Source organism: Tiliqua scincoides, chromosome 1 (assembly GCF_035046505.1).
Source record: "Tiliqua scincoides isolate rTilSci1 chromosome 1, rTilSci1.hap2, whole genome shotgun sequence".
NCBI lineage: Eukaryota > Metazoa > Chordata > Lepidosauria > Squamata > Scincidae > Tiliqua > Tiliqua scincoides.
This window is the reverse complement of record NC_089821.1, coordinates 58,483,447-58,499,270: the sequence shown is the minus strand read 5'-3', so window position 1 is coordinate 58,499,270 and position 15,824 is coordinate 58,483,447. Positions and strand designations below refer to the sequence as shown.

Here is a 15,824-nt window from a genome sequence, read left to right as displayed (position 1 = left end):
CAGTCTACCCTCTTAGGTCATTAGATGGGGCTCTCCTACAAGTGCCAGTTTCATCCTAAATTAGAGTTGGTGGTGTGAGGGGGAGACTTCTCTGTTGGGGCACCACAATTATGGAATTCCCTGCTGGGGGAATAAAAAACTTGTTCCTCCTTTGTCTTCCAGAGAAGGGTAAATAAGTGAATTAAGGAATGACTCCTGCTGCCTCAGGAGCAAACACAAACAGTGATGAGACAATGGAAAATTTAGGGAAGAGCCTTGAGGTACAAGAATTGAAGGGGCTGCAAGAAGGAATGTGACAAGTCCATCAAACAGTTAACTGGGGGCATCAACTGAATTTAGGTATCCTTCCTGGAAGACCTCAGAAGGACCCCAGGTAGATGAGATATGGAAGTAATATTAACCAACCATGGAAAAAAACAAGGGATAACCTATAGTCCCTAGAAGGAATTAAAATAGTTAATGATATATTTACTAGTAACAAGCAACTATGCTCGTACAAACAACACATTAAGAGTGTGCTGCATGGGCCTTTTGAATATATAAAAAGCGGTTGAAAAAGATGGGTAGCAACACTAGCTTTTTAGGCACCCGCTGACTTGTGTCCTTGTATTGCAATATAAGGTCTTTTAAACATAGCGCTGGTATTCCTGCACACCAGGCAGAATCCTCAACCTTCTAGGTCCCTCTGCTTCTTCTCACAACAGTTCCTTTAAAAAAAATGGGGAGGAAATCAAAGTTTGCACAGCCACAGAAGAAATATTTCATTTAAAAATTTTGAGCCCACTGCAGTACAGGTAGCTTTGTTAAAAGAAGAAAGAAAATAAAGCAAACAGTTGCAGATATGAAGGTAGTTATCAACAGTGAGCTGTTCTGTGTTATTGGTTTGTAGGCTTGTCTGATAAAGCAGATGTCTGTGTATGCAATCTTTGCTTTTTCTGGCTCCTTGAAATATGCAGGCTGTTGAAAATTATTTATCAGTTGAATGGTAAATTTTGCAAGAATGGAGATGCATGATACAGCTCATAAGCTGAGCCAATAGGTGTTGTCTTTAAATGCATTGCTCAAAATGTAATTAAAACTCTACTGAAATGTAGGTGATTTGTTGTACTTTTGCTCAGGGCTGCAACCTGTACTACCACTTCATTTAGTGAAGTTGAAACATGAAACATCTATATTACAATCTAGTTGGGGGGAGTGAGAAAACATGCACAGCAACCCTCCTGTTCCTACCAGTTTATCTACGAAGAAATCCTGCTGGGAATTTACACTTTAATAGAGGAGGATGTAGGAGACTCTTTCTTTCTATAGCTACAGTTGCGTGATTTATTTATTCTTCTTGGTGGAGACTGCTGCTTCTGCCATTTTAAGTACCCCAACCACAGACAGAAATAAATTTCCACTTCACACTTGTAGCAGATGCTGGATTCTCAGGAGGAAGGATTAAGGAATGTTTCCTATGATTTACAACTCACAGAAGACTGAATAGGAGTGATTCATTTACAAGCAGGTGGTTTGGGGCACTGCACAGCTAGAAGGCAAAAAGTGAAGTAGTGACGGTGACGTGGGGTTTCTCAGGCAGCAGCCGACGTCATCCATTACGTGACTTGGACTTAGATGTATGGGTATTGCACAGTTGGTAGAGGATAAACCAAAGTAAATGGTAAAAATATAGAAATATAATGGGGGGGGGGAGGAGGAACAACTCCTGAAGCAAAAGCTCTTTAATTTATTTAGAATAAATACAACAGCCCCTGTAAGCCTTAAAATAGCCCAATGCCATTTCCATATTGTAGACTGAGAGGAACTGAGTCCGTAAGGGCACTGCTTAACCATCTGCAGCATTCCGGTCTATTGTGAGAACCAAACTAGGGTCTTGCAGCTTGGTAAAAAAGCTATTTTTCAGTAAATGTCTGCTTGTGGGACTGTTGGGCTGCAGTCCTAACCCATTTTCCAGCACTGACATAAGGGCAATGCAACTCCGAGGTAAGGGAGCAAACATTGCCTTACCTTGAGGAGGTCTCCATGACTGGCCTCCCCCCGACTGCAGGATGCAGCACGTGCTCCACTGGCACAGCTATGCCAGTGCTGGAAAGTGGGTTAGGATTGCGCCCTTCGTGAAGCAAACGCAGAAACAATATCAATTTGCTGGTTAGATCATACAGATTGCAAATTTTGATGATGGGAGACTTGCAACCCTAGCAGAGGGGAGTTAATTAAAAAGCAGGATGAAGCGCAACAATTAAGTCCTCAGCCTTTTCCTCCTCTACCAGTGCTGATGCAGCCGCACTAAAAAGGCAAGTGCTGCATCCTGTGGTGGGGGTGATCAGACAGCATGCAGGACATAAGTAAAACTGTTTGGTTCTTACCTCCTGGCAGGCTGCCTGATCCCCAGTGGGTCTCCTCAAACATATGCCACCTATTTTGGTGGTGTCTGTATGTTCAGGGAGAGAAAGGGGTTGGGGAGGTTTAAAATGGAGGGGATAACATCTGGCATGTGCCACTGCCGCTGCAGCCACCCCTTCCAGTTCCTCCCCACCCAGAAATGCCTTTGTCCTGCTACTCTCACCCTGTGCATAACCCACCCCTGCTGCTGACTTACTGATGCTGGGGGCTCTAGGGAGGGAGCTGCTGTGTGGCTGCTGCCTTTTCCAGCAGTGCCTCAGTTGCGTGCTATACAGCTTTTGTGATGCCATAATTCAGGCCGTGCTGCTGGATTGCAGCAGGTCCTGATAAAGTGTTTTTAAAAAGTGGGTCCAGGTGCAAAAATGTTTGGGAACCTGCAGTATTAGCAGCAAATTAGTTTGGGCCCAATGAATGTGAAAAATCAATATTATGCAGTTAAAAATATAATAGTTCTATAATGGCCATTGCACAAAAGGGCAGTGCTATTAGACATCTTTATTCCTTCACTTGCTGTGACAGGCTCGGTAATATTATTGTTTGTTGTATATAGAAAGGTGCGAAATGCTTCATAACTCAATTTCAAAGTAATTATACAAACATATGCCTGTTTAGTGAAGGTGAATGTATTTCTCAGCACTCTATCATTATAAAGTTGAACGGTCTGTTCGTCATAAAATTAAGGCAGTTTGTTTTGTCAGTACAAACAGGCACGGGGAATGTATCTTCCGAGGGTGTGATGAATGCCCTGTGTTTTTGCTTATTTTTCCTTCCTTTTCAACACTTCTATCCAAAGTTTGAAGTTAAGGGTGAAGAATCTATCTTGTGAGAATATTATCTGAGCAGATTTCAGAAAAAAATTCCATTTAAATGAGCCAAATAACAGCAGTTTTAAAATTTGGCTTAGAATCAAACTTGTCACACTGTTTGCAACAGTTTCATTTCCTCCCCCACAAACATATTTTAAATGTCTCCTTTCAGCAGTTTGGGTCATGTAATAAATTCCAGGATATCAGAGGAGTCTGCCCTGCCATTGTTCTGCCAGTGGAAAAAAATTATGAGATGTCAGAGTTCCCATTTGAGATTATTTTTTTTTAACTGAGGGTGCCAATTTGAAATTCTTGTCTATTTGGTGGATTGAAGCAGTCCTGGTGAAGCCAGTTTTCCCGAATAAAAATGACTGGAGTAAGCTGCAGCAGTGGGTTTTTTTTTGTGGGGAACGTGGGTATGCTGCAGTGCTGATATGTCACTGTATGTGCTTGTGTATGTGTTGCTGAGTATGTTTATGATAACTCTCTCACACACGTGTGTGCACGCACACAAAATAATGGTGTGTGTTTCCATGTGACATATGAGTTGGTGCGTACAGGTGAAGCCTTGTTACATCATACAACAAACCTTTATTAGGCATATAGTTTTACAACTAATATCTCCAGACAGTAATGAACGAAAGTATATGTTAAAAGAGAGATTAAAAAAAACAATAATAATAAGGGTTAAAACACAACAATTTACTTATAGGGTTGCTCCAAGTTGCTTAGGACCAGCAGCTTAGCCCACTTCAAGTTGCTCAAATATAAAAATTGAGCAACTGGAAGGGTCACTAATTCAGATTCACCCACCAGCAGAAGTTGTAAAAAGGTGTTCTCAGAGAGACCTTTTTTGATTCTTGACACTGACAGGAGATACTGGTGTCTGAGCACTTGATTGAAAACACAATGCAGAACAATGTGTGGAAGAGAGTCTGCCTCTCTGAGGCCACAATTGCAGAATCGTTCTTCCTTCGGGGCATTTCTAAACCTACCAAGTAGGTCTTTAGAAGGCAACACGTTGCATCAGGCTAATGTAAAAGCCCTCCTTGCAAAGGGGCACTCTAAGAAGGTCGGGCACTTTGGTTGTTGGCCAAAGGTATTGTTAAGATGAAAATTTAGCGGCGAACATTTTTTTTGTGCTGCTGCCAAAATCTCTTGCCTTTCTATATCGGTTAGTCTTGTTATCAGGAGCCTAATAGAAACCTCAAGTATAGCAGCTCCTTGTAGATCTTCCTCGAGACCCATTTGTCTGATTTTCTTATTAAAAAGAGCTAAGCAAGGAGATAACAGCGAGTCAGTCAATAACACCTCTAGCAATGGGTTTTGGTCAGCCCTGAAGCACACTTTGACCCAGCATTTTAAGAAACTGGACCATGCTAGGAACTCCAGCCTATATTGGCCTGTCTCCAGGCAAAGTGCCACGAAAGGAGCACAATGCAGTACACCTAAGATCTTGTATAAAAAATTTGAATGGATCTTTTCAATTGAGTCATTTAATGCTGGCATCCAAACAGGAATGCCATACAAAATTTGAGGTGTAACTTTGGCATTAAAAGCCTGGAGAGCAGCTGGAAGTGAAGCCTTGTTATTTGCAAGGGTTCCATTCCTGGAACACATGCGAATACTGAATTTTGCGTGGAAACAAGTCACACAAAATTCGGGATCCACCCAGCTCCAGACTCAACTGGAGCCTTCCTTCAGTCACGTCCGGATCTGTTCTGAGGCCTGTGGAGGTTGCACGCATTCTCCACAGGCCGTGGAGTGGCCTCCAGAGGTCCCAGAAGAATATTTCTGGTTTCCCGAAAGTGCCCTTCTAGGACCTCCAGAGGCCTTTCCGAGGCCCGTGGAGGCTATGCACAGCCTTCACAGGCCTCAGAAGAGCCTCCGGAGGGGACTGAAGCACAGCTTCAGGTTGGGCCAAGTGTGGCTCAATGGGGATCCAGAGGACCCTCGTTGAGACAAATCTGCGAATGGAAAATCCGCAGATAAATAGTCTTAGCCTGTATTGTATGCCTGACGTACTGTAAAGGTGGGACCTCAGTATTCACTGATTTGACTCACCACTGATGATCCACCTTTAAATGCCATGTAACAAAGAAAAGCACCAAAATCCAAATTCCTATATTTGTGTTGTTAAATAATTATAATTCAATTCCATTAGATTTCATTATTCACCCTATCTAGTAACGGAATGCAGTATAGTGTCTATACCAGTGCATTGCAGGGGTGACAATGGAGGAGCAAGAAACCTGGGAGTAGTCTTTAGAGCTATTTTGGTATCCACTGATTTGGTATCCACTGATTGTTTTTATCCACTAGGGCAGGGCTTTTCAAACTGGGGCATCGCGACGCCCCTGCCTGTGGGCCCTGGCCTCTGCCCCCTTAAGGGGCGGGGGTAGCCTGGAGGCAGGGAGGAGGCAGTGGTGTGATACCCAGGATTGCGCCGCTTAGGGGGTTGCAGGGGCATGGGTGCATTTACCCAAGCCTCCTGTAGCCTCCCCGGGGTGCGGGGAGCCCGTTGTGACCTTTGGCAGGGCTCCCCGCAGCAGTGAAAGTAAAAGCGGAGCGATTGTGTCCCACCTTCGCTTTAGTGGAAGCCACCTCCTGAGGTTTCGCAGATTCGCATAGCTCCATTGAGACTTCAGTGGCTTTTCCTGGGGTAAGGGGAAAAGTTTTCCCTTGCCCCTGGCTGAGCCTCTGATTACCTGAAACTTGCGCCGGATACAGCCCAGGCCTCTTGGCCTGCCTGTTTCAGCGCAAGTTAGGATTGGGCTGCCCCTCGCATGCACTTTTTAAGCACACATTTTCATTGCTTTCTATTCTATTTCTATTCTACCATAGAGATATAAAATCTGTATTAAATATGATTTATCTCTCTAAGATTCTACAGACCTTGGCTGTGAAACCGGGGTCCCAGGAAAATGTCTCCAATTGGGTCCTGCAGCTTCTAAGACTGACCCTGTAGTCACATTAACTATATCAATCTGTGCTTGTATATAATTACTTTGTAACTTACTTATGAAATGTTTATATACATTAAAAACTAAAACTAAAACATGTTAATATAAACATAAGAAAAGCCCTGCTGGATAAGGCCAAAGGCCCATCTAGTCCAGCTTCCTTCACAGTGCTCAATCTGATTTGGCAGCAACTGATGAAAAAAAATCTAATGACACATTCACTTATTTTTAATCATCACTGAGCGGTTTTGAACTTAGCAATATTGATTTTTTGCATTTATTGGACAGCTGATTTCTGATTCAATGTTGCACTTTGTAAGATCAGTACTTTTCATTTGATTCCACACAATCTTTGTTTGATCTGACTGTAGTCAAATGAAACATGTCATTAACATGCAGTGCATTCCTATGCACGTTTGCTCAAAAGTAACAGTGCAATCCTATACATGTTTCTTCAGAAGTTAGTCCTACCATGGTCAGTGGAACTTACTACTTAATGCACAGGTAAGTGTGTATACCAGAGATTCTCAAACTGGTGGGTCATGACCCACCAGTTTGGGTAATGCTTCCCCTGTCCCATTAAGGAGGAAACCTGCGAAACCCTAGCCCCTCCCCTGCAAGAACTTACTGAGGGAGTAAAGCTCCCTCAAAGTTTGAGTAACGCTGGTGTATACTACAGGATTGCTGTCTTAATCACTGAGCACCCTCATGTTTTTGTTTTTTTAAAATTTTCTCTTTGTTGGGGATGTGAGTCTCCCATTATAGAAATCGGTAATCTACATGATACCATCTACATTATACCATAGTCTTTTGAGACTGAAGGTTGCCAACACAACACAATCTACATGAACTAATGCACAAAATATCAGTTCCATGTTTGTCCAGTAATGGTCCGGTGGACCATAATTTTGGTGTACGTTGCTGACATACTATTTATTGACCCAGCAGTCTTTAATTTGCACAGCTTGTTGCTGCTATAATATAACAAGGAACAGCAACAGGATACACTGCTCAGTTCCTTGACTGGCAGAGGTGAATAAGTGGTTGAGCGGGAAGCAGCTCAATGAAAGAAGAGAAGAAGTGAATTTTGAATGGAGGTGACCTTTGAAATTATTACCTTGGGCTATTGTCAATAGCAAAAATTATGTATAGGCAGTTCTTTCCCATTTCATGGCCATGTTTTCTTGCTCTGCAGGATTAACTTAAGACTGCGGTTTTCAAACTCTCCAGGAGTTTGGGGGCGGCGGGGAGGCAGTGGGGGTGGGGGGAAGGCAGCGACGCAATCCCCAGGATCGCGCCTCTCGGGGGGGGGGCTGCAGGGACTGGAGTGCACTCACCAGGCTCTGCAGCAGCCATCCTGGGATGTGGGGAGCCCTGCGCGAGCCTCTGCAGGGCTCCCCCAGTCAGCAGAAATGAAAGTGGAGTGATTGTGCTCCACTTCTGGTTTTGTGGAGGCGGCGTGTGATCGCCTCACTTTCACTTGTGAAGCTTCAGGGAGCCCTGCAGATGGTTGTGCAGGGCTCCCCGCACCCCCAGGAGGCTGTGGTAAGTGCAACCAAGCCCCTGCAGCCCCCTGAGCGATGCCTCCTCCCTGCCTCCTGGCTGCCCCCGCCCCTTAAGGGGAAAGTGGCCAGTGGCCAGTTTCAACTAAACAAGGTCTTAAAGACTAGCATCTAGGATTAGGCTAGACAAGAAAAAAGGCATCTGCAATTGAATCTCGCTTTAAATTTTGGTTATTGGTGATGGGGGACCTTGGTGCTGGGGGAAGAGTTCTTCCCCTTCCCGTTTGCTGTTTTCCCTGTTGAAAAGCTCTCCAAACCCCCTTCTTCTGAAGCTACAATTTGCCCCATTAGCGAAAATATGTGTGGAGAATACAGGCTGTACATGTTGACGGAAAATGTACATGCCAAATAGCAGTTTTCATGAGGGAAGAGTGGATAGGTTAAAGGGTTAAATCTCCCTTCCTCTAGCAACTTCTATCACCCCTACCAGCTATTTTTGGTTTTTTTTGCTAAAATATAAAGCGATGCAAGATTCAATCAAGGATCTCCACAGTCCTATTTGGAACTTCTCCTATTGAGGAGATGATGATGATGATATCATCATCAGCATCATCAACAATAACAATTACATATTTATTTCATTTTGATGAAAAGTTCACATTTTTTTCAAATCTGGTCACAAAACAGATTTTCTCTCATATGAGCCAAGACAAAAACAATGAATACTGTAACCCTTGCCTCCCCAGTGTGACAGCAACAGACTCTCACCTTCTCGTTCACTGTTCACTTCTATTTGAGCATAACATGATGTCTTGGTTCTCATACAGAAGTAAGCAGTGAAAGTACATAAGGAGAATTGCAACAGAGCTTTTTTTTCTGGGGAAAACGGGGAAAGCACCTGAGGCATATAATGGTGGGGAGTTTTCCAGGTGAAAGACTATACTAGGGAACCAGGAAGAAATGGCAAATAGGCAGATTGGGCATCTGTGCTACCAGTTGCTTATTCCTTGTATGGAAAAACATTCATTCTATTGTGGTAATTGAAGGCAGGAATCAGATTAAATGACTTGAGTTGAAATGGAGCAGGCAGCATGGATTCAGCTCACACTTTATGAAATGTCCTTGTTGACATCGTGGGTGCTGATCAAGCAAAACCACTGCGCAAAGAAGTCATTTGAGACATTTGTATTCAACCCCCAGATAGGACTGAACATCAGAGTGTTTGGTATTTGATTCAAAATGATAAAACATTAGCATTGTGCAACGCCAGCATTTTCCAAGAGAAGGTTTTCATACTTGTGTTCTGACATTTTGTGTTGTTGTTTCCTGCTGAAGTGGAATTGACATATTGCCAGCTCAGTAACAGCAAACGTTTGGGTGCACAGGGAAAAAATAACGATGAGTCTGTATCCTTAATTATGCAAGGCTGGTCGGAGTGATGGTGAACATTTGCAACTTCTGTTTTTGTCGTCTCTGTGTCTGGTTCAGATATCCATGGTCAATGACCAGTCTGCCGGGAATGATGAAACAATAAGCTGTAGCAACAGCAAGGGCTGTTTTGATCAATAGAACTAGTTCCAGCTGGGAAATGGACTTTTAAGTCTAACTGGTATAAACTGAGGTTTCTCTTGCACTTTGTTTTCATTACTGTTGCAAAAATGCATCTCTGGCATGTTATGGATGCAACAGACAAGGGTTGGATCCTAACTTGTATGCACAGTGCAAATCTCCCTGTTGCGCCCTTCCTACAGCAGTCCTTTGATTCCTTGAAAGCTTCTTGCAAGGCTCAGGGAACTCTTGGAAAGCGGATAAGTGAGCTGGAGAGGCTGCTGAGGAAAAGGGGCATTACCTCAAATTGGTTGCAAGCATCCTTGTGGATGTTTGCAGGCACTGAGCTTGGAGATTGCCTTCCCAAGAAAAATGGAGAGCTAGTACCTGTATGCAGGGTGTTCTCTGTGTACATTTTCATTTGCGTGCAAAAGAGGATTAGAAAACTATTAATTGAAGGATATGGAATAAACTTGCTTTTTTAGACTTTTTGCACTTCCATTGTTTTTCTCATACAGTCCTGGCAGAGTGAGGATAACTGCGGCTACATATTCAATCTTATCCTAAACATGCCTCTTAAAATTAAATTTCAGGTTATTCAATGAGATCCCCCTCTTTAAAAGCATGCTTAGGAATTCAACCTTAGTTTGATTTTAATTATACCTTTTTAGAGGTAAAATCACAGGAACCAATGCTACCCTAGAATTGTCCAAGGCTACACTATTTATTGTTTAAACATGACCATTTCCGTTGTTGTCAACATTTTATTTAGAGTTTTAATAGTAAACAGTAAGAAGAAGGAATTAAGGGTTTATCTATATGCTGATATCTATTTACAGTTGCAACAGCTGGATAAGTGGGTTTGGGGGCTCACATGGGAGGTGTGCGATTTGGCTCTTATTTTGCTTCTTACTGATGTCATGAGGAGCCTAACAGGATCCAGGTTGGGCCTGGAATTAACTATATTCTAACTATTTTCCCAGATCAGTTTCAATCCAGTGGGGATAAGTGTGGATATACTTTGCCCATTGCTAGTCCAGGAGGTGAAAGGACTGAAGTGGAATGATATTGACTTGCCTGTGGCCAGATAGTAATTTCATGCCAGCTCAGAGAAGTATGATTTGCAACTGAGACTCCTATCTCTTAACCGCGATGCTATACCAACTCTTGCTTTCTCCCCTCCTTCAAAGGCAATAGCCAGGCTTCCCGCCATCATGCTTAGACCCCAGCTGAGAATCCCACTCACCCAAGTAAAATTCTGTATTATATTTTAATTAATGGATGCTTCACATGTGACATTCTGGACACATGTAAGAAAAAAAGAACATGCATGTACAAAAACCACAGGTATCTCCTGCTGTATGTACATGTGAATTGAGTGTCATTGTGTGTCACAGCATGAGCAAATGACTAACTTTGTCTTGATTTTCACAAGTGTTGTACATATATTAGAAAAAAAGAAAATAAAAAAGGGGAAACTATTTCATAGGAGTATGGGGAAAAAGAATTTACTGAACTTAGAAATAATTTTTATGTTATATACCCACTAGGGGAAAATGCTATGTGAAGGAGATCTAACTCTATGGAACTCTCTGGATTTCAGCAGAAAGCCCTTTTTAATGCTACTTCTACAGAATTCAGTGCCTTTGTGCAACAGAAATCCTGGGTCTTTGCTGTGAGATTTGGATCCATTCTGCTGCATGGAATGTGTGTATCTGCTGATAAGAATTTCATTATATTGTCCTTTCAGGAATTACAATGTATTCTAGGGAGATAGTTTTGTTTTGCATCCTCTGCATTTTAGGGGCCTGCCTTCTTCAGGGGATTGCTGCAGCCTATTTAGTAGATGCTGTGTTATCTCCCAGCCTATTCATTCTGTGTTACTTTGTACTATATGTATTCTTACAGCTGCAGGCTGACTATTCTTTTGTTAGGCTAATAGCCCAGGATGGTTGGCTCATATTTCATCCATATGGAGATGGTCTTCTGGTAGCTGGAGGTCTCCCTTGAGGGTTTTGACCATAAAGTGCTTGGAGAAGGTGACACCTCCAGTGAAGAGGTAGGAATATGGGGGGTGGGGCTGGTTTAGGAAGAGAGGAAACTAGAATTGCCAACTGACAGAAACTTGAGCTGGCAGAAAGTGTTTCTGAGGATTTTTTTCCCCAGCATAGTGTTATGCGGAAAATTTCTGAAGGCTCTGCTTAAATGTCTACATTTGCTTTCTGCAGTCACCTGGAGATTGATACTGATTCCTGGAGACACCAGGTCAATCCCAGAGGGTTGGCAACCCCAGAAAGAACAGAGCTATGGTTTGACTACAGGCACTTTGGGGATACATTTCTCCGGGAAACCAGTATGACTTAGTGGGTCTGCTGCCTTATTAGGAATGCCTCTTTGCACATATGCTCTGTTCGTAATATTTGTATTATGTACAAGTAAACAGTGGCGTCACTAGGGTTTGTGTCACCTGATGCCAGAGGCCAGCCGTCACCCCCATGAAAGGCCTCCTTCCATGCAGTGGGTGGGGCAATGCCCCAGGCAGTGGGCGTGGTGGTGCATGATTGCCCCATCCCACTGGTTTTTTGGCTATAACTTTTGATAGTTATGCAATCAACAGTGTGGTTTGTTTCGTTGCATTCTGCATGAAATAACGCATCTGATGATATATAACACAATCGTATTATTCAAAAACATCAAGATTTTAAAAATATTGGCCAGAGGTGGTGCTACCCCCCTGCGCATGTCACCTGGTCCAGCCCACACCCACCGCACCCCATGCCACTGCAAGGAAACACATCTCATGACTCTGATGCTCATCCAAAGGAAGCCAACTTAGTACTGGTGTCTTAGAATTGCTCAGATGATAAGGGGAGCATGTAACAATAGTAGTAATTTTTGACAACTGCTAGTTTTTGGGATTGATATATAGTAGTACAGTATCACATAATAGGGCTAACGTTATTTACTTACCCTAATCTTCCTTTCCATACCATCTCTTTTGTATGTGGCATCTGATATTATAACATCTTTAGTCATATTGTTGCATCTTCAAAAATTGTACCCTTTCTCTTGTATATGGTTGGATTCTTGAAATAATTAAAAACCACAGTTCCATCATGAAACTATCTTGTCTTTTTTTCTTGGAATGCCTAATCAAAGATAGGATCTCAAAACACATAGATGAACAGGCCTTGCTGAGGGAGAGTCAGCATGGCTTCTGTAAGGGTAAGTCTTGCCTCACCAACCTTATAGAATTCTTTGAAAAGGTCAATAGGCATGTGGATTTGGGAGAACCCGTGGACATTATATATCTGGACTTTCAGAAGGCGTTTGACATGGTCCCTCACCAAAGGCTACTGAAAAAACTCCACAGTCAGGGAATTAGAGGACAGGTCCTCCCGTGGATTGAGAACTGGTTGGAGGCTAGGAAGCAGAGAGTGGGTGTCAATGGGCAATTTTCACAATGGAGAGAGGTGAAAAGCGGTGTGCCCCAAGGATCTGTCCTGGGACCGGTGCTTTTCAACCTCTTCATAAATGACCTGGAGACAGGGTTGAGCAGTGAAGTGGCTAAGTTTGCAGACGACACCAAACTTTTCCGAGTGGTGAAGACCAGGATTGTGAGGAGCTCCAGAAGGATCTCTCCAGACTGGCAGAATGGGCAGCAAAATGGCAGATGCGCTTCAATGTCAGTAAGTGTAAAGTCATGCACATTGGGGCAAAAAATCAAAACTTTAGATAGAGGCTGATGGGTTCTGAGCTGTCTGTGACAGATCAGGAGAGAGATCTTGGGGTGGTGGTGGACAGGTCGATGAAAGTGTCGACCCAATGTGCGGTGGCAGTGAAGAAGGCCAATTCTATGCTTGGGATCATTAGGAAGGGTATTGAGAACAAAACGGCTAGTATTATGATGCCGTTGTACAAACTGATGGTAAGGCCACACCTGGAGTATTGTGTCCAGTTCTGGTCGCCGCATCTCAAAAAAGACATAGTGGAAATGGAAAAGGTGCAAAAGAGAGCGACTAAGCTGATTATGGGGCTGGGGCACCTTCCTTATGAGGAAAGGCTACTGCGTTTGAGACTCTTCAGCCTAGAAAAGAGACGCCTGAGGGGGGACATGATTGAGACATACAAAATTATGCAGGGGATGGACAGAGTGGATAGGGAGATGCTCTTTACACTCTCACATAATACCAGAACCAGGGGACATCCACTAAAATTGAGTGTTGGGCAGGTTAGGACAGACAAAAGAAAATATTTCTTTACTCAGCGTGGGGTTGGTCTGTGGAACTCCTTGCCACAGGATGTGGTGCTGGCGTCTAGCCTAGACGCCTTTAAAAGGGGATTGGACAAGTTTCTGGAGGAAAAATCCATTACGGGGTACAAGCCATGATGTGTATGCGCAACCTCCTGATTTTAGAAATGGGTTATGTCAGAATGCCAGATGCAAGGGAGAGCACCAAGATGAGGTCTCTTGTTATCTGGTGTGCTCCCTGGGGCATTTGGTGGGCCACTGTGAGATACAGGAACATAAGAACATAAGAACAGCCCCACTGGATCAGGCCATAGGCCCATCTAGTCCAGCTTCCTGATGGGCCTATGGCCTTATCCAGTGGGGCTGTTCTTATGTTCTTATGTTCTTTTGCCCATTGCCTCATCCCAGGGCTTGTGCATTTGACCAACCCATTTATGTTGAACATGTTGGTGGAGTGAGGTGCAGTCTTACAAGTTCCTCTAGCAATGTTTTTGGTTGCTATGAGTTTTTGAAGTTACTTTTTCTTTTTTTCTTTTTCTTTTTTCAGTATAGCTGAAGGAAAAATATGTGGATAAGCTGAGCAACAAAACAGGCACAGATAACATGAAGTTTCTTATTTTGAAGATGCTACATCTAAAATACATATAGTGGGAAGAATGCTATTTTATTTTTCATGACTTTTTAAAAATAGTATGGATCCAGATACCTGACTTTTGGCTATTCACAATTGTGTTAGGGTATAAGCCCAACTTTTTTCCTGTTAGCAAGTGTGCGATGTAGAAGCTACAGTAAATGCCAGAGAATCAGAGATCCCTAAAATCACACTCTTAACTAGCTGGGGGTGGTTTTATCTTTAGAAGTCTTTATAGAACAGAGAGTCTGCGGCTGGTCAAGAGTAAAAATAGTTCTGAGTTTTCAATGGCTGCATTCCTGACTGGAGCCTGAAACCATGAATCAGGACTCAGCACTCAGACTGTGCAAGACTGAACAAGGGAGCCATGCTGCAGAAGTCAGGAGGGGAACAGCTCACGGAGATGAGTCTACCCACAGCATCGGTAATCCTTTGGGATGGACCTGTCTTGCTTGTGCAGTCCCGACGAGGTACTCTGTGTGTGGTCTTGTCTTGGGTTCTAGTGGCTTGATCTAGAGTAATATCATGCTATAAAAACAACGACGGTGGAGTATGAACTGTGCAAAATATCTGATTAATGTTTTTCTTGGTCCCATTCAGCTGCTTAGTGGTTTCGTTGCTGCACTTTTTAAAGTTGCCACTTACTTGGATGGATTGTCTGACTGCTTGCTGTGCTTGAATAGCACCTGGAGTATACCAGTGTTCAAATGTTCTGGAAACATTTTTCCTTCCCCACCCATTCCTTTGGAGAATCTAGTGAATGGAATTTATAGCGCCTCCAGTCTTCGTGCTGTGGGAAGTATGATAAAATTAGCACTGCTGCCAAGATGATTTTGAGCAAGAGAAATAGCTGAAGATGAATAGTTCAGGTTTCAGGATGTATCCATGGAGTGTGGTGGGTCTGTTTGAGAACTGGATTCTAAATAATGAGAAATATCTGATGCTAAAATGTAAGATAAGAGATTGTTGGCTAAACAGTAGCGTTGTCAGGAGTGCTTTAGTGACGTGATGGACTGGGAAAAAGAGCATCCCTTTAGGTTGTAGCATTGTTATTGGAGATTTTGATTCACTCACTTCCAAACTCTTGTCTTGATAGGAGTTCATTTTAGTGTTTAGTTTTAAGAAGGTATTGGCAGATTAGAAAGGATTTGAAGAAGAATAAGGATGATAAAAAAAGGGATTGGCAGAGAGTTATGAGGATGTTAAAAAAAAATAGAAGCAAGTCTTGAAACAGCTGGGGAAGTTTAACTAAACAAAAAGATTAGCATGCATCTGTTGCTCCCAAACAATAGGTTAGATCTTAACTTATCATTCTGTGAATTTAAGACCCTTCTCTTTGCACTAGGAGAGTTGCATGTACAGAGGGGCCTCTTTCATGAATGCATCTGTCCTCCTATCTATGGAAGAGGCTTCCATTCACAGGCTCCTTTAGCTTTTTGTAATTTAGGATATAATCCATTTAAAATAGATGGAAAATAGAGAAAGGGCAACTGTTTACCTTGTCCACTTGAAAATGTGATAAAAGGCAGCCTCAATTATAGACTTAAACGTTCTGAAAAGTGCCCATCCCAAATAAGATATAGGTATCATATGTGGTCAAATTGTGGGGGAGCTGGCCCTGTGTGCCTTCCATATCCCATGTTCTTAGGCTTAATGGAAGTGAGATAGTTTTCACCTACTACTGAGCATTTAATCCACAGATTGCTAGGGAGTGCCGTT

At 42.9% G+C, this 15,824-nt stretch overlaps 1 protein-coding gene across 4 annotated transcripts in view; it reads left to right on the top strand.

The window, feature by feature from the left end:
- Window positions 1–15,824, top strand: part of TSPAN4 (tetraspanin 4) — a 375,697-nt gene that overhangs the window by 15,265 nt on the left and 344,608 nt on the right. For 2 of the 4 annotated variants that reach the window (XM_066610277.1, XM_066610285.1), the window contains exon 1: window positions 14,405–14,575. The exons of 1 other annotated variant lie outside the window; for it this stretch is intronic. In XM_066610277.1, coding sequence (XP_066466374.1) covers window positions 14,473–14,575 — 103 coding nt within the window. In that variant the 5' untranslated portion in view covers window positions 14,405–14,472. Of the gene's footprint in view, window positions 1–14,404; window positions 14,576–15,824 lie in introns of those variants that run through there. One more of the 4 variants, XM_066610268.1, reaches the window with a different exon arrangement.